The sequence below is a fragment of the Salarias fasciatus genome, chromosome 14 (genome assembly GCF_902148845.1).
Source record: "Salarias fasciatus chromosome 14, fSalaFa1.1, whole genome shotgun sequence".
Lineage (NCBI taxonomy): Eukaryota > Metazoa > Chordata > Actinopteri > Blenniiformes > Blenniidae > Salarias > Salarias fasciatus.
The window spans coordinates 12768498-12791788 of record NC_043758.1 but is presented as its reverse complement, the minus strand read 5'-3'; the positions used below and the strand labels follow the sequence as shown (position 1 = coordinate 12791788).

Genomic DNA, 23291 nt, shown 5'->3' with positions numbered 1-23291 from the left:
TGTCACAAAAGGCAAATATTTCACCCATAATCGTGATTATTTCTTCTTTTTATTTTTTAGGATGCAAAAACACCAACTGAGTGGTTGATAAAATACGCATTGTTGGAAATTATGACCGGCTCGGCTTTCAAATACTGACAGAAAACGGAAGCTTTCATTAACGGAAAATTAAATTGTGCACATACCATAGTTATTCATCGAGTGGTATCAGGTCAACATTATGGAATTTGTGTTTGAAAAATGCATTGCAAATGCAACCTGAAAATAGGCTAAAAGACATTTACGACATAAAGTCCACGCTTTATTCAAAGCAGACTTTGGACTGCACGCTACATGTAAATACTTTGTTGTCAAAGTATTTTTTTTTATTGTTTGTTTGTTTTTTTTTTTAAGAAATGCATTGAGTTCCTGGGCTATAAAGGCAATCTTCCGAGGACCATTGAACGCAGCGCAGTAACCTACTGCAGCCAGGTTATCGGCACGCTGCCTGTCTGTCTGTCTCTCTCTCTGTTTGTTTGTCTGTCTGTTTTTCTGTCTGTCACATTTTTAGACACGGCAAAGTTTGTAATTTTGCAGTCTAGTCGTTAACTCATTTTTTGGCCCGTATTTGTTCCACGTCTCCTGTACCTATAGTTACATTTTAGTTGGTTCAGTTCGCGTGTAGTAGTTGCTGCTAGTAGTTTTCTCATTAATGTGACTTCTTGTCAGCTGGCGCAACTCAGAACCTGAAACTTTGTGAGTGAGACCTGCCCCTGTTTTGTTCCTCTTTTTTTTCTCTCTCTCTCTGTCTTTATTGTAACCACAGGGTGAATTTACCCCGCACACGCACAGTAGCTTACGGAGCAGAGACTTCGAAGTCTCCACATGATCTCTGGTCCGGCTCTTTAACAGCTGCTTCTTCTTGAACTGCAGAGCTGAATCTGTCCGGTGAGTCTGACCACGGTCTCCACAAAACTTGATGATTGTTTCATTATTGAACAGGCTGAGTTTATTGCAGGCAAACACGCATCCGTCACAGTAAGCCACTTAACAGCACAATTTGTTTTAATTGTTGGACTTCTTAAGTGCATATGTATGTGTGTGTGTGTGTATATATATATATATATATATATATATATATATATATATATATATATATATATATATATATATATGTGTGTGTGTGTGTAAAACTATGGATTTAAGAAACAATCAGGGCGGTTCAATGGGAAATGAGATTTCGATCATTTTCACTTCACAAATGTGGGTACTTGTGGCTCTGTAATGATTTATTTAACATGTTTTAACAGTTTGGTGATACGAAATATTCTTGGTTCCATGTTTTTCTTCGTTTCCAAGAACAAAAAAAAAACATAAATCCCAAGTTTTCATGTTTATCAGATGTGGCAGTGTTTTAAAGTTCAGCCTTAAAGTGAGTGTCTGTTGTCTCTTCAAATGACTGCTGTTTAGTATTCTCACTTTTTTTTATTTAATGCTATATGCACCTTATTGTTTGAAGGCAAGCTTCCCTTACAGTATTTGTGTCACTGTTGATAATATGCATTCATTTGAAGTTTCGATCCAACTTGAATCAACTAGTGTAATTATTTATAATTCTGATTACACAATAATCCTCTGCACCATGAGTTGTGCACTATGAGCTGTTCTTTCCACTGTTGGCCTTCCTGTCTTATTTCCTCTCTGAACAGTATGTCAGCCATGCTGTCACAATACATTACACAAGTGAATGACACTCCTCACTCTTTGCATAATGGTATAATTTTTGTCTTTTTGTAATAATTGTTTCTTTCTTGTTAAACCTTTTAGCTTTTATTTTTACTCTAGCAGTCAGTTTTTTCCTTTGGGTTAGTTGGGGTAGCAGTGCACTTTGTCATCTGTGTGTTTGTTATCTCTTGTTTTATCTGTGTGTTTTTTCTTGGAAGCCAGATTTGCCAATTCTTTAAAAATAATTTTGAGGAATTATAACGTAACAGTGAGTTGTTCCCTGTTCTCTGAAATTTTAAAATCAAGACAGATGATGTGAAAGGATGCAAAATAGTTTTATTATACATGTATATTGTAGCATAGAATAATAGTGAACTTGACAGTGTAAATAGGGATTTAACCTCAAGACAAAATATCAAATGATTTTACTATTCCTAAAACATTTTTAGAATACATGTGATACTTTTGTTTGTAAATATGAGTGTTTTACCTCTGTGTAACCATTTTAGGATTTTGTTTCTACTCTGTCATCTACTTTAAAGAATTTCTCTCCAAGAATTATAAAGTATTTTCTTTTCCTGATGGCTACCAGTAATCTGTTCCATTCCTCTAGATCAATCGTTAAATCCACTTCTGAAATCTTAAGTATTGTTGCTTACCATGTAAAGATCAACACATGTAGACTAACAGATGTAATAAACATTTCTGAATTCTAAAACTGACTGGTTTTACAAGCAGTTTTTGTAGAGACATGCAGGTCTGCATGGAGGCTTGTTGTCCAGACACAGGGGGGCAGCATTAGGTTGACTATTACTGCCCATTGAACTTGCTGTGTAAAACCTTCAAAGTTTAAATGTGCGGCTGTTTATTGTTGCTCCAGTTGCATTTATGTGCATGCACATCAATTTATATTTGGATTGACTGTAATCAAACATTTTGAGGCTCGTTGCCATACTGGCGGAGGAGGTTTAAAGGCGTTGATTGACAAATAAATGTCCAGACATCAACCAAAACCACGACATGACCGTTGGCCTGTTGTTGTGGTCGTAATGATCACGTTATTATACTGAATAATCGAGTTTAAGGTCGAGGTGGGCTTCAGAGTTTTGTATTGGGTTTTTTTTTTTTCGTATGTACAGTTCAGAGTAGTGGTGTGTATTAATCATCTGCTTGTTTTCACAGAAATAAAACCCGAGGGGTGGAGGAGAGAGATGGAGGAATTTGTGACATCGCCGCGTTAATACATGGATTCTGTGACTAATGTCTGACAGCGGACTGTAGGAGTCGCAGAGTTTCGCCTTTTTTTTCTCTCTCTCTCTCTTTTATTGATAAACTTCACAGTTGGGGTGTGTCTGGGTCACTGTTACTACTACGGCATGCAGGATGGGCCAAACCAGCTCGGATCTCTCGCGCAGCACCGCCGCCCAGGACAGAGCCAAGCGGAAAGCGGGTGAGACGCGACAAAGACTCCGGATCCGCAGGTTCAGGAGCGGAGGAAAATCACGCTGCGAGCAGATCAACAAGAATCCGATGAAAAAGAAAGTGCTGTCGTGTCTCGGAAGAAGAAAGCGAGATTCCAGCGAGCGCGAGGTGGAATTAGGTCGCAGAAACGCAGCTGGAGACCCAGCGGCGCGGAGCGGCCATCGAGTGGGAAAGTTGCCGAGGGACGAGGTGGTGTTGGCGGCTGGGGAACACCGGGCGGGCCCGGCCGGTATTGAGACGCAATCCGGCCGTGATGTTGAAGATATCGAGGGTATCGAACACGCTGTGAGCCGAGGAGCAGCGGGCGGCTCGTCCGATGCGTCAGGCTCGGGGAGGCGGACCGGTGAAGTCGGCGCTGCGGGCTGCGAGGACCCGGATCGCGGGCGAGAGGACAATGCCTCGGATCCCCCGACGAGGGCCATGGAAGATCAGCCGCTGGGGGGAAACAGCCGGGGCCACGCCGTGTACGAGCCGACAGCACTGACCGGGACCAGCTCAGCCTCCAAGTTGGCACCTGAGCAGACATCGAGTAGTTTGAACCCCGAACCGTCAGTAAAAGACAACCAGTCCGAGTCCATGATGACTAAAACCGGCTGTAGCGCCGCCGCCGATCCGGGCTCCGGTGTCCCGGACAAGCCCGAGAGCCAGGAACACTCTGCCCAGACTGATCCCGGCACCCCGGGAGGCCGGTGTTTCCCGGGAACGATCCCGAAACTCATCATCACGAGAGACCCCAGTCCGACCCTCCCGCACGAGACCCCGCCCCTGTTGACCCTTCGGCCGGACCTCGGCTCCGGGCCGTGTCTGGACCTTCACCCCGAAGACGAGTCTCCGTGCTCGGACAGCGGCTGCGGAGGATCCCCGGCTCTGATGCGCTCCCCCAGGAAGCTGTCCAACTCGTCCTCCCTCGGCCTGTCCTCCGCCTCCTCCTTCGACGAGTCCGAGGACGACTTCACATCCAGCGACCTGGAGTCCAGCCTGTCCCCGGCCCGGTCCCACTGCAGCCCGGACGATGGCACGGGGGTGAGTGCCTCTCCTCACTGTTTTTCCATGTACTTGCCTTTTATCAGGTATGTTCCAGTCTGCAAAAAGTTATTTCACCAGCATTCTCCCCAACACCAAGCCAGAAGACATCCAGCAGCGCATGCTTGTAATTTGACCCCTGCCTCAGCAGTTGAATGAACTCAAAATTGTTTTATCATATTGATAAATGTAAAAACAAGAAGTTGAAACTGAGACAAACAAACCAAAAAACCTGAAAGTCTCAAACTGGTCCGACTGCTTTTCACCTTCCAAAAAAATAACAAATCCAAACATTCCACAACTGTCGGAATACCGGGCAGACATGCAGTACATTCCTTCCCCTGAACAAACCATACAATCAGCTGAAAACTGATTGCACAAACAAAGGAGGTAAGAGTGTACACGTTAAATTCCTATATATACACACTGCATTCAGGTCATGAGCAGGAGGAGCATGAAGAAGAGCATACTGTTGTGTTTTACCGTTTTTGTTTGACACTTTATCTCCAATAAGGGCAGTCAATGTTGATAGGAACAATTTCGGTTTTAAATTGTACATATATTGATATCAATCGGCTTCCAGAATGGAAGGACCAGAGGAACAGTGAGGTCGTTTTTCCACACAGTCAGGAGGTTTTGATCAAGTTTGTGCTTCATGTGATTCTAATAGAATCTGTTGCACACTACAAAATCCCCGATGAGATTTAATACGAGTCCGGGATGCAGTTTAAGCCCTCAGCAGCTGGGTCAGGACACCTCATTAGAACATTTTGTGAAAAGAGTGGCTCCCATTGTGTGTTTGAGCAGCCATGCCTCGTCATATTCCCGTAGCCTCGATGAGCTGAGTCACAGGGCCATTTAAAAACCATTCAACCACATTTTGTATTCATTTGTCATCCAAATAATTTGCTGCCTCAAACTCTAAATAAACTCTCCAGATGCTATCGTAGTGACGTAAACGTTAGTTTAAAACCCTGGAGACTCGGCTTCTGGCCCCCCCACCCCTTTAAGAGCTGCCTGCGATGTAGTTTAGACTTCCCCAGTGCAACGTCTCCCCCGCCTGTGTCAGGAAGCTTCGATCCGCTGTTGACTAGACATGCCTGGAATGTTTTAGAAACAGGATGTCTCTCTAAGAGATGATTTTCAAGTAGCTCCCTTCTTGGCAGCGTCTGAATCCTGAAAGTCAAGGTTTTCTGTCACTCAGCGCCTGCTGGAAGTCAACCAGCAGGCAGCTTTTGTTGCTCACTTGTCAAAAATGATGGAATTATATGGTTTTCCCTGATCGATATCTTCTCCGCAGTTCTTTGAATTTTTTTTTTTATTGCTAATTTGTTAACAAGAAATGACTGGGGCGACGGGACAGTTTTGATTTCCTGAATGCACTTTAGACTTTCTCTGACCTGAATTCACAGCGAGATAAGAAGATGAAACAATGAACAAAGTGTCACCAGTCCCTGTGAAGTAGAAGCAAGCTGTAATCAATATCTCAGAATTGGTTTATTGCTGCACCTCCTAACAGGTGTCTGAAAATGGTGGGAGCTCATGTTTGTACAGTTGGAAAAGTAAAGTTGGTGATATGAAATAAGTTACATTGGGTTTTTTTAAACATGTTTAATTCCTAGATTAAAGACCTTTGGTGTTTTTTGCTCAGCTTAAATCTGATTTGATAAAACTTTAGTGTTTTAAAGGTATAAGAAATAAATATTCCAGCTGCAATCATTTGCAATAAAAAGTAAACTGTAGTTGGAAAATATAAAACCTAAAGCTATAGGTAATTGTATTAAAAGTAATGAACTGCCTCTGCTGATGTGTGTGATGATCTTTTCACACTCATTTGTTCTATTTGTGATGTAATTTTGAACTCTTTGCTGATGTTTGCCGTTTGCACAACTCTAGTAATTCATCGATCTGTTCTTAGCCTGTTTAGTGTGTGTGTGTTCGTGTTCTTAGTGTGTGTTTTGAGTTTGAGTTAAATTGTGATAATACAACATCAAACACGCACATATTTCCACATGCCAAGTACCAATCCACTGGCTGTTGTGTACAGTGACTCTTGAATCAGCCGCTCGGCTCGGTGTCATTTCCTGGCTTTAATACTGACGGTGAGGAAATGAACAACATTGGGAGTTGCACTTGAGTTCATTTAACCAATATTATGACATATCCTGTGGTTTTTGATAAGAGCTGCTCTTAAATAGGCACATTTTGTCCTCGAGCAGTTGAGTAAGAGTTTGTCTTTTGTTGTAATTAGTGAGGCGAGGGCGTGTTCCTGTTGTTTTGTAAATGGCCACGCTGTCGGGTCTCACTTTTTTTTTTGTAAGTTGAACCTTAGCTGACGTGGGTGCGCTCACACACACACACACACACACACACACACACACACCTCTCTGCGATGCCGTCTTGCGTTGAGAGTTCAGTGTGTCATGGAAAATTGGGCTGAAGGCTGAGTCGGTTGCTTGGCGACAGGTTTGCCATATATGGTACTTTTTTTTTTTTTTTTTAAACCCCCTTCTTCTTGTCTTGATCTTTCTCACCAACGGCGTCCGCTCTAGCAATGATGTTTGGGTGCTATAACTCACATGAGTGTCAGCACAACAACACCAATAATTCACAAGTCTGATTGTATGAGACACTTTTTCTACCCCGCCGTTGGACATGCTCAAACACTTCATATTTTCCTGTGAGACGTGCACGGTGGAACAGGAATGAGGAGGTAAATGGAGAAAACTCATAACGCAGAGTGAAAACATGCACTGGAGCTTTGAACACGTAGCCTACATGTGACAATTATTCTCATTTATGCCTGCGTATTCACTCTTGAGTAACAATTGCAGACTTGTGTTCCTTCCCACGCATCACTCCCACAGCACTGACACACACACTCTCCATGATGGGAATAAAGATCTATGCTGACACAGTATGAAAAAGAAACTTGCTTTTATTCAATATTTCTCTGCATGAGCTAGATTTCTTGTACAGATGAAAACAAGCAAGTCTTGCGTTCAGGGTCAAGTAAAACAAAGTGCCAGTGTTATATTAGAAATTGCAGAAATTGGGTCTTTACATGTCATAACTTCATTACCTTAATGAAAGGCCTCAGCTGTTGAATTTACATTGTCAGAGAGATACCAAAGAGGATTACGTGTCATTACTTCACTGGTCCAGCGTTGTTTTGGTGAACGTTACCATCAGATTCAGTAGAAATCATTCTTTCCTGGAGTCGATTTATGGAGTTGCTTCACACCGTTTAATTCTCTGCAGCTTCAGCAGTCCAACACAGCCGAGCCGCTTCAAGCCTTGACTCAAGGGAAAGGGATGTGGTTTACGTGAACTCGTTTAAAAAAGAAAAAAAAAAAAAGAGCTCCAGAAGTATCTCAAACGGCCTCCCTGTAAGCACATGTTGTCACTCCAGTAGTTGTTGGCAGTTGTCTGACGGGTTCTGCCTTCTCTCCACACACACACACACACACACACACACCTCTGCAGGTTGTGTATTGCTAAATAACTTGATGTGCTGACAAAAAGGAGCGTACTGGGAGGAACTGCAGATATCTATTGTCCCTGCTCGCATGCTGCCATGTCTCTCATGTATCTGACAGGAGATTGGCTTCGCATTTGGCTCAGGATATGTCCTGTGGGGATGACAGGGTGTGTGTGTGTGTGTGTGTGTGAGTGAGAGAGAGAGATATCATGTACATGTTCATGCCTATGGGGTTGAAGGGTGAATGGCTTTGAAAGGGGGACATGTTGAAGCAGGTTGCCGGTTAAGACAGAAATGTCAGCTTCATGTAAATAGGAAGATTCTCTGTATTCATCATGTATTGAGAAAGTGTCCTGAAAGGAGGGGGGCAGTGGCGCAATGCTTAAACTTGAGAAATTGAGATGACAAAAACTGTGGAGACAGAGACGAGGTCAACGTGAGAGCTTCTAACAGAGCAGAGGGGGATTATTTACAAGGCAACCCAAGCTTCGGTTCACAGGGAGGGTTTACAGGCAGCCTGGGGCTTAATAACTGGAATAAGACGGAGCATTAGCTCCAAGCTAACGGCGGAGTCAGACAAATGACCGTGAAGGATCTCGAGCTGACGGGGAGGCACACGTCCGTGGCTGTGCCTCAGCTGATGGTGCAGGGTGTTTTGACCTGGCTGCGTTCTCGCCTCGTCTCCGGAGCGGTGTGCGTGTGCGTCGGCGCCTGCCTCCTGCTCCACTACTGCTCCGTCTGCCAGGTAAGACCTGGATCATGGCAGGTTCATTACCAGAGACCCGGGATTAGGATCTGAACTCAGCCACGGTGGTTCTTCTTCAGAAAGATAACGTGAGGGTGGAAACAAACAGACGCAAGTAACATTTGGGTTTTGTTTGGTTAGAGTTTGTGCACTTGGCCCTGGACACTCCTGATGGGTTGACTCTGTCAAGAAGCGAGCTCACGGGCAGGATCAACATTTGTCAGACTTAAACACTTAATGCCTTCATACATTTCCTAGAATTTCCTTGTATTTTCTTGAGACACAGAGCATTTGTTTTCACCCAAAACAAATATTTATCTTAACTTTAGATTTATTGGAGAGTCGTTGCATTGAATTTTTTTTTTTAGGTTGTAGTTGGAAAACAGCTCTTTGTCCAGTGCATGAAGAGGCTTATTCTTCTGCTAAACAGATGAAATAGGGTGAGAAGACGCACTACAGAGACGCATTGTCGTGGTCTTAGTATGACCATTGTCACGGTCATGTGAACTGCAGAGGGAAGTGTTTGCTGCCCCATGACAAGTGTTGGTGACATTCCCGGGATTCCACCCCCAAGATTCAGGGGAGAAGGACTGTATCTAAGGAAAACTGGCAGAGGCAAGGGGGGGTAGAACACTGGAAAGGGCTTGAGAAAAGAATTGTGGGTGGGGGGGGATGTACCATAGCCTTGAAGAATGAGAAACAACCTTTAAGAAACGAAGAATAACCTAGTAAAAGCTGAGGTGTATGTAACTGGTTATCTGAGGAAGAAAGGAGAGCCGGTGAGGTTGGACTGTGTGGGGTGAAATCTGACCTCAGCGCTGAAAGCGTGTTTGAAGTGAAGAAGAGTTGCTCTCTCATCCTCTGTCTGCATCCCAAACGGAAGCAGTGAGGCTTTCAAATGCAATTTGCTTGTGATCCTCAAAAGTCACCTGGCATCTCACGTCTGGTCGGGTCGATTAGCTGCATCTGTTTGCTGCGCTGGAAGGAGACGCGTCCGACTCCAGAGAAGATATAAAGCCGTCAGCTCGAAGCAATTAGAGAGGCTGGCGTGAAAGGCGAGAGGCTGGAGCTTTGGGTGTCAGCTTCACCTTCTCACCACTCGGCCTCCCCGCGATATTCATCCACCACGGAGGTCCCTCTCAGACGAGGACTGAAGATTGATCATGCAACCAGGGTTTGTTGTTTTGAATGGAAATAGGTGGCTACTTTATCTGGGTACTGTACCTAATGGTATGTAGTTCCAGGGGCCAGGAAATGTCCGTCTTTGACTGTTCTACACTGTTAAAGTGCGTTTTTAACACAAAGAAATCATCGGCATAATGAATTAGTGCTGCTAGCTTGCAGAGAAGCTTCTTCTTTTGTCTGTGCAGATCAGATGTGGGCCATCCCTCCTAATTAGCATTGTAGGTCCAAATGAGCTACATTAATTTTCCTTATGTTGCAAGTTTTGGCTTTCACCCCAACACATTCAGTGGAACACAGTCGCTCTTTCATCAGCTCTTGGCCCAGAAGTGGCAGAGGTGATGTCGGGGTTAATCTGTTGATGCAACCGAAGGCTCGGTTCACAATCGTCTAGTATTTACTCTCATTACTCTCGCTGCTCGCTGGAAACCCAGACAGCGACCAGCTGTCTGCCTCAAAGCTGCCAAGAACAGTTTCTCCCCACAGACACCCTGAACTTCATTGGTGTCACAGGAGTACATGTTTGCAGCTTTTAGATGACAAATATCCATGCTTCTCAGGAACAATCGGTTGAACATTTTTTTTCTTTGGCTTTTTACATACATTTCTTTTATTGTAAGAATTGAATAGGAAGAGGAAAAAAATTGTTTCATGCAAACTTCAAACAGTTTTAACATGTTAAGGTAATTTCAGCGTGACAGAGTTAAAACAAAGCATTTCAGAAAACATTCAGGTCGAAAAGTGGCTGTACAGTATTCCAGCCGTCCACAGAAGCAATGAAGTTATAAAGAGGTGACTTTATGATGGTAGATTCTTGTTCCTGCTTTTTACAGCTCGTGTTAACTTGTATTGCCTCACACGCCTTCTTTTAAGCATTGCAGCAGTAACTGAATGGCAAATTCACTTTGAATAAAATCTAATGTGAGAACGTTTCCCTTCCGTGTTGTAATGTAAACCATGCAAACATGCACACCCAAAGCTGTGTGTTTGTTTGGATTTCTCACACACACACACACACACACACAGTATAATCAGTGTCATGTTCTTGTCACACCGTCTACGTCAGAGCCTCTGTTGCACACTGTCCTTGCTCTGTTTCCCGACACACACACACACACACTCTCTCTCTCTCTCTGACGGTTAGGTTTTACGACACCACACTGATGGCGTTTGGTAAATGTTTCATGAATGGGCTTTGTGCTGTACTGTGTGCCGCTGGCCTTGGTTGAAGGGGAGGGCCCGTCCAATGTCTACTGATACGTGTGTTTGTGCTCACTCCAGGGTGTGTTTTCCTTTAATTAATAATCTTTTACATTCCTTTCTTCAGCCAGAGGAGAAAACCCCTTCTGCTGAGAACATTCAGATTTATTTAGTCAGCAACAACTTGCATTTCATTTATTTATTTTTTTTCTTTCCAGAACAAGTCCTGGCAAAAACTGAAGACGATGGTTCACTTCTCCCCTTTTGTGGTGTCCTTCAAGAAGCGTTACCCATGGGTGCAGTTAGCCGGCCACGCAGGTATGCGGAATGGAACACACTTGTAGGAAACATACATTTGATTGATAACGTCGTCATCCGCATTTCTGCCGCAGAGCCGGGCTGTTGATCAGTTCTGTTTCTGCGTCTCCCTCCAAGGTAACTTCCAGGCCGGGGAGTTCGGGCGCTTGCTGAAGCGCTACTGCGAGTGTGAGCAGCAGTGTCTGCAGAAGCTGATGAAGGACACCCTGCGTCCCTACGTGCCCGGGTACTACGGCGTGGTCCAGAGAGACGAGCAGGACTACAACCTGATGGACGACCTGCTGGCCGACTTCGACTCTCCCTCCATCATGGACTGTAAAATGGGCAGCCGGTAAGACTTTGCGTCTGCGTGACATTTTCAAGAGCGTGACTGCAGTTTATCACAGCTTATCTTTTATTTTGACAAGATTAAGTGAACCTTGAGAATAACCTACAAGCATATTTTATTTTCAACAAACTTTACTCCTGCTAGTTTTGATTAAGACATGATAAATAAGGTGAAAGCCTGGTGGTTATTTTCCTCCTGAGAGCTTTATCCACCTGAGGGTTGCAGGGTGCTGGAGCTGATTCCAGCTGGCTTATGGGTAAAGGCAGGGTCCATCACGAGGTGATAATTTATAACATTTTCATGTTCCAATTTTTTTTTTTACTTCCCAGAACATATTTGGAGGAGGAGCTGACAAAAGCCAGAGAGCGTCCACGTTTACGGAAGGACATGTACGACAAAATGGTCGCTGTGGACCCCGGGGCCCCGACGGAGGAGGAGCGGGCCCAGCAGGGGGTCCTCAAACCGCGGTACATGCAGTGGAGGGAGACGCTCAGCTCCACTGCCACGCTGGGATTCCGCATCGAGGGCATTAAGGTCAGAGGTCATCCTGGACATTCAGCACTTTTGGCTTTAGTGGTCCTCAAGAGAATAAACAGTTCTGCATGTTTCTTCAGGAAATAAACTAACCGCCGATAGTCAGCGCTGTTCGGTATCCTTAAAAGACGGACCGCACACCAGAGTGGGAACAGAAAAATACTCTGAGCCATCAGGATTGTTTGTTCTCTCAACATTACATTCGTGGCTGAGTGTCAGGGTGCAGCAGTCGTAGACACAAATGGAAATATTTGATGAGACTCTTAATATTTGTGGCAGCCTGCCATTACTTCACTTTCCAGTCAAACGAGTATCAAAGATCTGAGAGTGTAATTTACCCCGTAATCTCCAAAGCACACAGCTGGAGTGTGTACTTCACAGGTAGTCACGACTTATTCAGCACACTGATCAACATGAGCTGCAGCTGGAAAGATCCAGGAAGCTTCAAATTAGTCACAGAGTTGACTTTTTGGCTTCACGTTGATTGAAATATTGTTATACGGAGAGTGGAAATAGTCCAAACACTCAAAGTTGTGTTGCTTTTTTTTTCCCCCCCCAAACAGAAAGCAGATGGAACCTGTAACACCAACTTTAAGAAGACAAAACAAAGGGAGCAAGTGATGCAGGCCTTGAAGGACTTTGTCGACGGCAACACTCAGATTCTGGTATGTCAACACTTCACTGCTCAAGGTTGCAAACACAAGACGGCAATAACGCTTTGCTACGGAGTCCGACCGTTTTTGAGAATCACATTTGTTTTCATGCCAAAGCGGAGACTCGCACCGCTTATAATGTTGAGTCGGTATGAAGCTATAGCCGTCAAGTTGATACAAAAGTGCTGTGAAACAACCTGGAAATGTATTGAAAATCAGTCTGAGATCATTCAAAACACAAAGCAATAAATGATTAACAGCAAACGGCTGTTTGTGGTCATAATAATAATTCACGTGTCTGTTCCAGTGATAAGCTGCAATAAACGGCGGCGTCCTGAAGATCCTATTTAAATGAACTCCGAACAGATATCCAGAAAGTTTGTCAAACGGGTGGGGAGTGTTTGCACTAAAGGCCGCTTCACCTTGCTTTGCTTCTGATCCTGGGAAACTTTCAGCCGATCTGAGTTTTCTGAGCACATTGAAACAAATCAGTGAATCAGCTGTATTCAGGTCAGAGACCATTTAGGGCTTAATTAACTTGATTTATAAAGTTCTTATCTGGGAACGAAAACAAGAATAAAAGGAGACACTAAGCCTGCTCTGTCTGAGGATAATTAAATCTATCTGCCAGCGTGTCTTCAGCTCGCTAATGAAGACGTTTTCATCTTGTTTGTGTAATGAGACGCCGATCATTTCCTGGAGTCTCTTGGTTGCATATCAACCATGGATTTGCTGAATGAGTTGGTTTTTTTAGGTCAGGGTTCACACATGTGAAATGGGTCAAGTATTGTGCTAAGGATATATTTTTTTCCTTTTCAAAGCAGCCTAGCTAGCCGTTCTTCCAGTTTCCAGTCTTTGATAAGATAAGTTATGTCTTCCGTATTTTGAGTCCTGTTTATTTTCCAAAACCTCAACGGTATCAAGTTGCTTAAGTCTTCATTTCACGCTTTAGACTTGCAGTCAGGTTAAAAACAACAATAGTGTATCTTTGGGGCTTTTTGCAGCTTCCTGATCGTTTTTGGTTACACTCCTTACATCTTTCTTTCTCTTCTGTATTGCAGAAGCTCTACCTGGAGCGACTGGAGGAGCTGCGGTCAGTCCTCGACCAGTCCGTCTTCTTCAGGACACACGAGGTCAGTTTCTCTTTCAGACGCTCACTTTTAATGACATTGGAGCAAACCTGTTGTTTGAGTTGGTGAATTGCCGTATCGTGCCATCGGCTCCTGTTCTGAGTCACTGACATACCTAAACATGCCTGTCTCACTGGTTTTCATGTCAACGCAGGTTGTGGGAAGCTCGCTCCTCTTCGTGCACGACTCCTCGGGGAAGGCCAGGGTGTGGATGATCGATTTTGGAAAGACAGTCCCGCTCCCGCCCGATCAGACACTGGACCACCGGACTCCGTGGGTGGAGGGCAACAGGGAGGACGGTTACTTGTGGGGACTGGACAACCTGATAGACATCCTCAGCAGTATGCTCCCACAAACGCCTTGAACGGACGTAAAAGCCTCAAACGACTGCAACACACAACTCGTGGATGTTCAAAGAAATACAAGGAAGAGGGGGGAAAAAAATGAGGCGAACCGAGGGATACGCAGCTCTGTGGACCCACACTCCACTTGTATCCGTGGGACCAAAAGGAGGCGCGATTGCAGGATTTTGATGACACAGTGGGGAAAATGCCAAAGGTCTGCGAGTGTGCATGATGACACGCAAAAGAGGAAGAATATGATGCACAGTTTTAGCTGTTGGTGACTCAAGCAGGCTAATTCTGACGGTGGGATTGTGTAAACTCTTTGACCTGAGGTATTCACTTTTTCCTGCAAAACTCAACCTTGCCCACTGTTCTGCACAACAGCCCCCTCCATCGGTGAGAGGTGGACACAGCAGCTGTCTCACAGTCATGAACTCCACAGAGAAAAGGTTTTTTCGTTCTGTTTTGGTTTTTTTTTTTTATTGTGGTCTTTGAGGACACTGGGAAGCGGGGAGTCTTATTTTTGTTATGGACCACTTTAAGCATACGACAACACTAATACACTGGTCGGACCACGTGTTAACTAACTCAGCGTGTACAGACTAATTTAATGTTTTTTTGGCCTTGTCATAACCTTTTTACTATGTGCATTTTATGTGCCTCTCATTTTTAAGATGGTGATGTTGGATCATTCCAGTGCAGTTGACTTCTGCTATTTAACTTCCAAAGAGTTCACCCCAAGTTTGACCCGACTTTAACGGCAAACATTTAACTTTTGGTAGGAACTTTTAGTGCTAATTGGGATTTTCTTTTTTGTACGATCATGCAGTGGAAAATTTTCTCATTTTTTTTGTGTACAGGAAGGAGCAAGGCAGCCGTGTTTGTCTGGAATTTGTTGCACTATGGATCCTCACAAAGCCATTGAACAAAACAAGAGGTGCCTCTGTGTCTTAAGCTGGGAAGCAGCAATGAAATGCTGGGTTTACAATCTGTTATGACTCTGTTTGCTGTTGCTTTAGAGACTTTTACAGTAAATCATTTGTGATTGAAACTGGAATTGCCTGATTGATCTGATCAGGCTGCTCGGGCTTCTGTAAAATTTCACATATGCATCAACTTAAACGTGATCTTGAAACTGGAAAATCTGAATATGACTTTTGATTGATGGAACATAATGACCTTTTTTTTTAAAGTGACACAAAATGCAACATTTTGGTGTTTTATCTGTATATCTAGGTTCATGAGGTTATTTAGATGTTCGTGCTTCTGAGCATCATCCTCGACCAGTGTTCAGTCTTCCAGGTTTCCTTTTAAGAAAAGCAGGAATGATTCTTTTTTTTGTGTGTGTGTGTTTGAAGAGCAAACATACAAAACAGGGAATAAGGTGTTGCCAAAGCTGTTTTTCCACAAATTCTCAATTTATTAAAATAACTAAATACAGTAGATCGACGTGAAGCAGATTTTCAAACAAGAAGCTGCTTTTAGAAGTAATAAAACAAGAGTGGTAATCACATTTGCTTTGAAAGAAACATATTTTATACAAGGCACCAAAACAGGCAGATCTAGACTGGTAATAAATTCATGTTTTGTTTTTTTTCCCCAAGAAAGTCAGGAAAAGTAATGGAAAACTGCATTCAGGAGTTGTTTTTTTTAATCTGTGCCTCTGCAGACACCACGGCTGCATCACAATTCTAAATAAATATTTTAAATCGGTTTGTTATACGATGAACATAACTTTTTTTTTCATAAAAGCAGGATTGCAGTTGTCTTAAGACTGAACAGTGCAAATAAAGCTTATTGTCTTCAGTGGTAATAAAGTAGCTGTGGGAAGGAACATCCGCCTCTGAAGCTGCGCTCCCCTGCGTGACTCGCATGTCACCAAAACAATCCGAAAAGTAAGTTAACTGCATTTGAGTATTGCAGTTACATTAAAAACTCAATTTTAATTTCAAATTGTAATTCAAATTCATCTGTAAATTTATTGCATACCAACAATGTCAATAATCCATCCATCTCCAACACGGCTTCACCCACGTCAGGGTGCTGGAGCAGATCCCAGGTGACCCCTGGACAGGTCACCTGTCCATTAGAGGACACAGACATCAGTTAACCTTCAAATGCATCTTTTGACCATTATAAAACTGGAGCTCCTGCATGCACAGTATGTGCAAAATCTGAAATTATCCCCTATAAGCTGTTAAAATGCTTTTTCTTGAAAATCCAATAAACCGTGTTTGGTTTACCCGGTAAATTCATTGAGTGACCGTCTCGATCACTATGGTTCAACAACTTATTTCAGGGATATTTGTCTGCTGATCAACAGAAGCAGCTGCATGTACACACATATATACCACCCTGCAGAAACAAGTGGCATTCATGCCCAGAGCTCATACAGCTTCAGTTCACTAGAGTTTCAAGTGTTTCTGCATTGCATAACTCGGGTATCTGGTGTAATACCTCTACAAATGACTCAACTGATGTTTCACAAATGGCTTCCGTTTTCAACTTTGTCATGTTCCTCACTCTTTCTGAGTCCTCGTGTGAAGCAGCACCGCCTGTCCGGCCAGCCCGGCCTCGAGCCCCCCCTGAGGAACCATGTACTGCGTCCCGTCGCTGGCTCTCTGAGGGTCCATCGCCTTCAGCTGCTCGTTGCTCTGAGCGACGCTGTCCAGGCTCCACAGCTGGTATCGCAGGCTTTTGCCCTGCTTCGCCAGGACGTGGACCTCTCGGACGGCTGCGCTGTTGTTGACGGGACAAGGCGAGCCGCCGTCTCTGGCGATCCAGAGCCAGGGCAGAGTGTGATCAGGCTGAGCGCGGTCCTCGCTCACACTTCCCCAGTCCAAACCGAGCAGAACACCTGGACAAGCGTGATGGGATGAATGTGGTTAAAATGAACACTTTAAAGTTTCAGGGCATTTTTAAAATACCTAAATGACACAGGTTGATCTAAAAAAAAACAAACTGTAAAACTGTGATATGTTACATTTAATACACAAGCGTGTAAAGTCTGTCTTCTTTTGTACTTACAGTAGTTTATGGGTTTGGAAAATCAGAAATGTATATCAAAATATTTGAAATTGGTCAACGTCAGATATGTTTTCTCTTTATTTTTGACTGGAAGTCATAATTCTAACGATTCAGAATGGTTTACAGGTTATGAAGGTACAGAACTGACCAAGAAGTTGAATTTACAATGATTACATTTAAAGTTGATCAACCTGTATTTTATACTCTGAAAAAATGCAGTAAATGAGAGTACACCAGAATTTAAGCTATACATCAAATGCAGAAGCAGAAGGCAACATATTGTGATGAGAGATGGAGCAGCTCAAATTATAATCAGGACTTCACAGTTCAAAAAAAAAACTTGTGCAGCTCATATTAAAAAAAACATGTTTTATTGTGAAAAGATGTCATCTGTATGTCTGAAGACAAACTGGTGAATAAAGTCCTTGAAGTGCTTCAACTCCTAAAAAGAGTGAAAGCAGCTGTAATGAAAGACGACTAGAAACAGAAGAGAAAACCCTGTGTTGCTGTTATGCTTTCACAGGTCGTGATATTGCTCAGTCTTACCCGAAGCAACCGCCCAGTGTGCCTTATAACCACCGCGCTGGCACGGCTCCAGGTTGTGATCCATATCATACCTGCACACACTGTCAAGGAGTTTTCACTTGTAATGAGGTGTCTCAACTTGTCATAAGGTAATTGAATTTGTTGCCGTATGAATCTATTATTATTTTACTATTAATAAATTATTTTTTTTCTCCAGAAGTTGAAGGTGTGTTTGTTTGGATTCAGGATACGGGATGAGGACAGGCTGTCGACCCCACAGGTGCGAAATGATGGCCAAAGCGTTGTTGCCCCTCATACCACCTGTGACGAGCTCAGCCTTAATGTCACAGACCTCTTCTGCCAGCTGAGCCATGTTTTGGGCTTAAAAAAAATAAATAAAATGTCTCAAAAATTATAGAATCAATGGAGAAATCAAGCACTGTTTTGAAACAATGCATTGAATAAACAGTTCCAGTAAATCTTAATCTTTCATACTTCTTCACAAAAAAAGACCATAATTCAGATAGTGTACACAGTTTGGTTACCTGAAAACATTTCACCCTGAGCCGTGTATCCTTTGCTCAGAGCCGTCTGAACCACAGTCTCGATGTCGACAGTCATCGGCGGCAGTCGAAGGTGAGCAGCCATCCACAGAGCCACCAGACCACACCTGCACAAATAATCCTCTCACAGTCACACCCTGGGAAATGTGTCATCTGAGTGACTCTAGCCTACAAGCATTCACATCGACCTGGTGGCACAAAAGAATTCTTGCGCCACACATATCAGTTTTACTTTTGTTACTTAAGCTGCAGTTCAACAACTTACTGTGGACCGTCCTGGATCAGAGAAGGCACATACGTGTTCACCAGGATCCACTGCAGGTCCTTCCTGAAGCTGAAGCACAACACATGGCTCTGAGTGCACATTCAATGAAAGTGCTTCAAACACAATAGTTCTGTGGCACACATAACTATCCACAGTTAGATATGCTGTCTGAACAGGCCGTAGCATAAATGTGTGTCTGACGATTATTTTTGTGTTTGCCTTGTGAAGAATTTGTGCCTTTTGTTGTGAATATGTTGGGCTGGTCTCAAGTCTTCTGTTAATCCACTCTGGCTGAAGCAGGTGGAAAGAAAGTGTTGATAGAAAAGCAGCAGTAAATTAAAACAGTTGGATTTTGATCATGGAAACTGATCCCTGCAATTAAAAACAAAGTCAGTTCTGACACTAATAGAGGCTTCAACCTGTTAGTAGTAATGCCTTCATCTGCTTTGGCCATGGCATGTAACGATCACAGTAACAATTTTATTATTTTTTTTATTATCAATGACTGGTGGTGTCTGTATCTATGTTTGTGTTTTTGCTGAAGCAAAGTAGTTCCCTGTAAAGTCCCAATAAAGTGCTGCTCTAACTCACTCAGGTGGCCATTAACCATGTTAGTAGCCAGAAGGCTGGTGGAACACACTGTACAAAATAATAATGACTGTTTTTCAGTTTACCTGTTGTGCTGCTACATGCATGAAAAATCCCTGCAGTAAATGTGTTCTGCATGGTGTCACAGCGAGAAGGTCATAAGTTCAGATACCGTCTGGGCCTGTCTGTGTTGAGTTTGCATGTTCTCCCGGTGTGTGGATGGGTTTCTTCCAGATACTCTGGTTCTCTCCCACAATTGAACAACATGTTTATCCAAATTACCCCTAGATGTAAATCTGAGTGTGTGTGGTCGTCTGTCTCTGTGTTTGCTCTTTGATGGACTGGAGACCTGTCCAGGCTGTATCCTGAACCTCACCCACAGATAGCTGAGACAGGCTTCAGTGCCCTGCTACCCTAAACAGAATAAAGTAGGATAGAAAATAGATGGATGGATGGATGGATGGATGGGTATACAGCTATGTTTAAAAGGAAAAATAACAGTAACAAACTAACTTTTAGCACAAGTTATCTTGTTCTGAACTACTGTGTCACATACTAAACAGAAACCTGCAGAGCTGAGAGGAATCATCCTCCTCTGACAGGACATCTCACCTGGCTTCCCTCTGGCTGAGCAGCAGAAGAGCTTCAGTGTAGTTTCCCTCCACAGGACTCCTGCTGCTGGATAACGTCTGATACAACTTCTTCTTGGGTGCTGAGGCAGGAGGAGGAGGGGGAGGAAGAGGAGGGGGAGGGATAGGAGGGGGTGACAGGGAGCAGTCCACTGGCATCCTCTCTGGACTCCTCCTGACTTTACCTTGATAGAATATGAATCGTCGTTAGTATATTTGCGTCTTTACATTGTAAATAAAATATTACTTACATGAATTGTTTTTAAAAATCCATGCAGTCTGCATGCATCTGCCCTCCGTGAGTCTATTCGGCTTATTACAATTTAGCAAATGGTTCTGTAAAATACAAACATGGCAAAGTTTTCCGTACCGGATGCTTAATCGATCTATTCTTAAAACCCGAAAGCCAGAAATACTCCCCAGGCACCGATTCGTAAAAATAAGCTTGCAATGCTGGACACTGACAGTACAACTTCAACCTAGCTTAAGGAGGCTAACAACACAGCTAGCTACCAATGTCCATATATGGTCATACATACCGGCGCTGTTCTTCTTCATTGTGAATTTTTTGGTGAGCACAAGAATGAAACACCACAGCGCCCTCTAGCGCGTCTACCACAGCGTAGTATTATAAATGTTGCTCTCTGTGATATCGTTACTTCGGATATTTTGGTGGCTTTTTCCACACACCATAAAAACTGCAACCTCCCTCACGACTTCCCTCGATATATGAGGAGCCTAGTTTAAGAGGAAATGTCTTACATTTTGGACGGAATAAAAATCGGAAATGACGTTTCAGCCTCCGGGTCTTGTTATCGCGAGAGCGTAGCTCGAGATTTCAGAACTTGAGATTTTGTCCATTGATCTGAGGTGGGTACGCTGCTACCGGTAAATTATTGGGTCATTTTCATCTACAAGCTTTCATTTCAATGCATGTTTTCTTGTTGATTTCTAATTGTGTCTTTCTTGACACAGTACGGGCAAATAGGTGTGGGTTGTAGCTGAATTTAAATCACTAAATCATTGGCGCGAACAATTAGCAGTTAGCTTTGTTGCTAACTTCACGTTGTTCACTGGAGCTGATGGTGTGCAAAGGTTAGCGAGCCAGTTAGCTCCTGCGGAGTGCCTCGAAATTCACGGTGTTCTCTCTTTTACCGACAGGTTAGACAATGGCCACTCCGGATGTTCGGCTCAACCACACAATCTATATCAACAACTTAAACGAGAAGATCAAGAAGGATGGTGAGTGTTTGTCCGCTGGACTCCCATTGAGTCTGACGCACGGATCCAAACTAATGCTTCCCCTGATTTCTCCACGATGTTTCAGAGCTGAAGAAGTCGCTTTACGCCATCTTCTCCCAGTTCGGGCAGATTTTGGACATTTTAGTGGCCCGAAACCTGAAAATGAAAGGTCAGGCCTTTGTTATTTTCAAAGAGGTGAACAGCGCCTCCAACGCGCTCAGATCGATGCAGGGATTCCCGTTTTACGACAAGCCTATGGTATGTTGAGGAATTTCCTTCAAACCTCTGCTCATTAGGCACACTTCACAAAGTGAACTGTCCGTTTGTTTTATCCGTGTCGTTCTGCAGCGGATCCAGTATGCTAAAACGGACTCGGATATCATTGCTAAAATGAAGGGGACTTACGTGGAGCGTGATCGTAAGAAGGAGAAGAAGAAGATTAAAGGACCAGAAGGCGGTGGAGCGAAGAAAGGAGCAGCAGCTGCAGCAGCCATGGTCGGTGGAGTTCCTGCTGCCATGCCTGTAAGTGAAGCCAGAGAGGATTTACTTGTAGTGTTTGAACAGGAACTGCGTGGGTAAATGCTCGATGGAACAGTTTTCCATGTGATGAAAGGGAAGACTCATAGATTTTAATTTAACTGAGATTATCTGAAACATCTACCTCTTAATTGAAGTCAGTTTGCTTGATAGTGTTCATTGCAGAAATGGCAATATAAACACATTGCAGTACTTTGATAAATTATATCTTCTGCAATTTTGAATGAATGAAAAAGTTAGAAGTGCATTCCGTCTTTGTATTATCAATTGGTATAGTACATTGACTCCTACCTGGTATTCCCTCTGGATGTGGTTAAATGCAAATTGTCATTTACATTGTGGTGATTCCAGGTGGAATATTGTCATTCTTTTGTTCTATCTTTTTAGTGTGAGGTCTCTGTAAATGTTCACTGAGCTTTATTATCAATGTCTATTCAACAGGAAATGTCTTCTCAGCCATCCACTGACAAACCTCTTTTTCTCCTAGGGAATGCCACCCATGAGCCAAGCACCTCGCATGATGCACATGCCAGGCCAACCACCCTACATGCCCCCTCCAGGCATGATGCCACCTCCAGGAATGGCACCTGGACAGATGCCCCCTGGTGCCATGCCACCTGGTCAGATGATGCCAGGGCAGATGCCTGGACAAATGCCCCAGCAGGTAGCCTGTGTCCTTTTTTTTTTTTTTTTTTTCCGTACAGTTGGTTCTCATTTCTTCGAAATTAATCAGTGTATCTATTATCGGAAATGTGCAAGATATGGAATCCAGTGCTTAAATGACTTTGAAATCTGACGCTCTCAGCTATGAAGTGAACTTAAAAGCTGTTCCTCACGCTGCTCTCCTCTTTCTGACTTCCACAGGTGGCAGAAAATCCCCCCAATCACATCCTCTTCCTCACCAACCTGCCCGAGGAGACCAACGAACTCATGCTCTCAATGCTTTTCAACCAGTCAGTAACGGCTCATTTTCTGCTGTCGGTTATCTTCTGGTGTCCAGTGTGGCTCAAACCTGACTGTGTTCTGTGTTCAGGTTCCCCGGTTTCAAAGAGGTGCGTTTGGTCCCGGGGCGCCACGACATCGCCTTCGTGGAGTTTGATAACGAGGTGCAGGCTGGCGCTGCGCGAGACGCACTGCAAGGCTTCAAGATCACACAGACGAATGCCATGAAGATCTCATTCGCAAAGAAATAACACCTCCAGTGACCATCGCCTTTCTACATCCCCTTTTATACACCTCAAGACCCAGGAAAAAACTTCTTAGGAATTTTATTTACTAATTTGTGTAAGTTGGTTCACTCTGCTGGATTACATGTAAGTATGCATCGGTGGTTTTCTGCGCTGCACTGAAGAGCAGGTAATTGTATAAGAAGCTACGCTGTTTCCTTCCTTTCAGTTATTCTCTAAGTGCATCCTGTCTTTGTTATATTAGTAACCAAGCATTGCACCCAGAGTCTGGTCTACCAGACATTGTACCTGGAGCTTATTTTTAATTTTTTCGAATAAAATGTTTGTTTTTTCATTGAAAACTGAATTTTCTTGTGTATTTATTTCATATTATTAGGCTCAGTAATGCTGCCGTGTATGAAATCGCTGGTTTTCATCAACATTTTATGAGAACGGAGTAATCCATAGAGCAAAACAATCCACATGATGCTGACTTGATCCAGGGCTTTTGGTCATGAACATGAAGTTAGCTTTCCACTCACAGACCTGCAGGAAGGTACAGAGACAAGATGACACGTGCTACAGCAGCACTGGCGTATGAAGTGATCAGATTTTGATAATGCAC

At 43.5% G+C, this 23291-nt stretch overlaps 3 protein-coding genes across 5 annotated transcripts; 2 read left to right on the top strand and 1 right to left on the bottom strand.

Annotated features, from left to right (window-relative positions):
- Positions 1–559: 559 nt before the first annotated feature.
- On the top strand, positions 560–15837 carry itpkcb (inositol-trisphosphate 3-kinase Cb). Its single transcript, XM_030108542.1, has 8 exons — positions 560–927; positions 2887–4209; positions 11036–11135; positions 11253–11466; positions 11793–11997; positions 12561–12662; positions 13712–13783; positions 13935–15837. Exons 2-8 carry the CDS (start codon positions 3088–3090, stop codon positions 14142–14144), a joined length of 2025 nt encoding a protein of 674 aa, XP_029964402.1. The 5' UTR covers positions 560–927; positions 2887–3087; the 3' UTR covers positions 14145–15837.
- On the bottom strand, positions 15451–20368 carry actmap (actin maturation protease). Of its 3 annotated transcripts, none has more exons than XM_030108544.1 (7): positions 20261–20368; positions 19705–19906; positions 18505–18573; positions 18222–18346; positions 17928–18057; positions 17698–17768; positions 15451–16981 (listed from the first exon to the last, which is right to left on the bottom strand). In XM_030108544.1, the coding sequence occupies exons 1-7, from the start codon at positions 20277–20279 to the stop codon at positions 16644–16646; spliced, it is 954 nt and encodes a 317-aa protein (XP_029964404.1). In that variant the 5' UTR covers positions 20280–20368; the 3' UTR covers positions 15451–16643. The 3 variants fall into 3 exon arrangements, with proteins under 3 accessions (XP_029964404.1, XP_029964405.1, XP_029964403.1); XM_030108545.1 differs by lacking the exon at positions 20261–20368 and adding an exon at positions 20092–20220; XM_030108543.1 differs by lacking the exon at positions 20261–20368 and adding an exon at positions 19973–20091.
- A 198-nt stretch (positions 20369–20566) lies between these two features.
- snrpa (small nuclear ribonucleoprotein polypeptide A) lies at positions 20567–23022 on the top strand. Its single transcript, XM_030108574.1, has 7 exons — positions 20567–20591; positions 20883–20963; positions 21049–21221; positions 21312–21485; positions 21988–22164; positions 22365–22453; positions 22534–23022. The coding sequence occupies exons 2-7, from the start codon at positions 20891–20893 to the stop codon at positions 22691–22693; spliced, it is 846 nt and encodes a 281-aa protein (XP_029964434.1). The 5' UTR covers positions 20567–20591; positions 20883–20890; the 3' UTR covers positions 22694–23022.
- Positions 23023–23291: the final 269 nt, after the last annotated feature.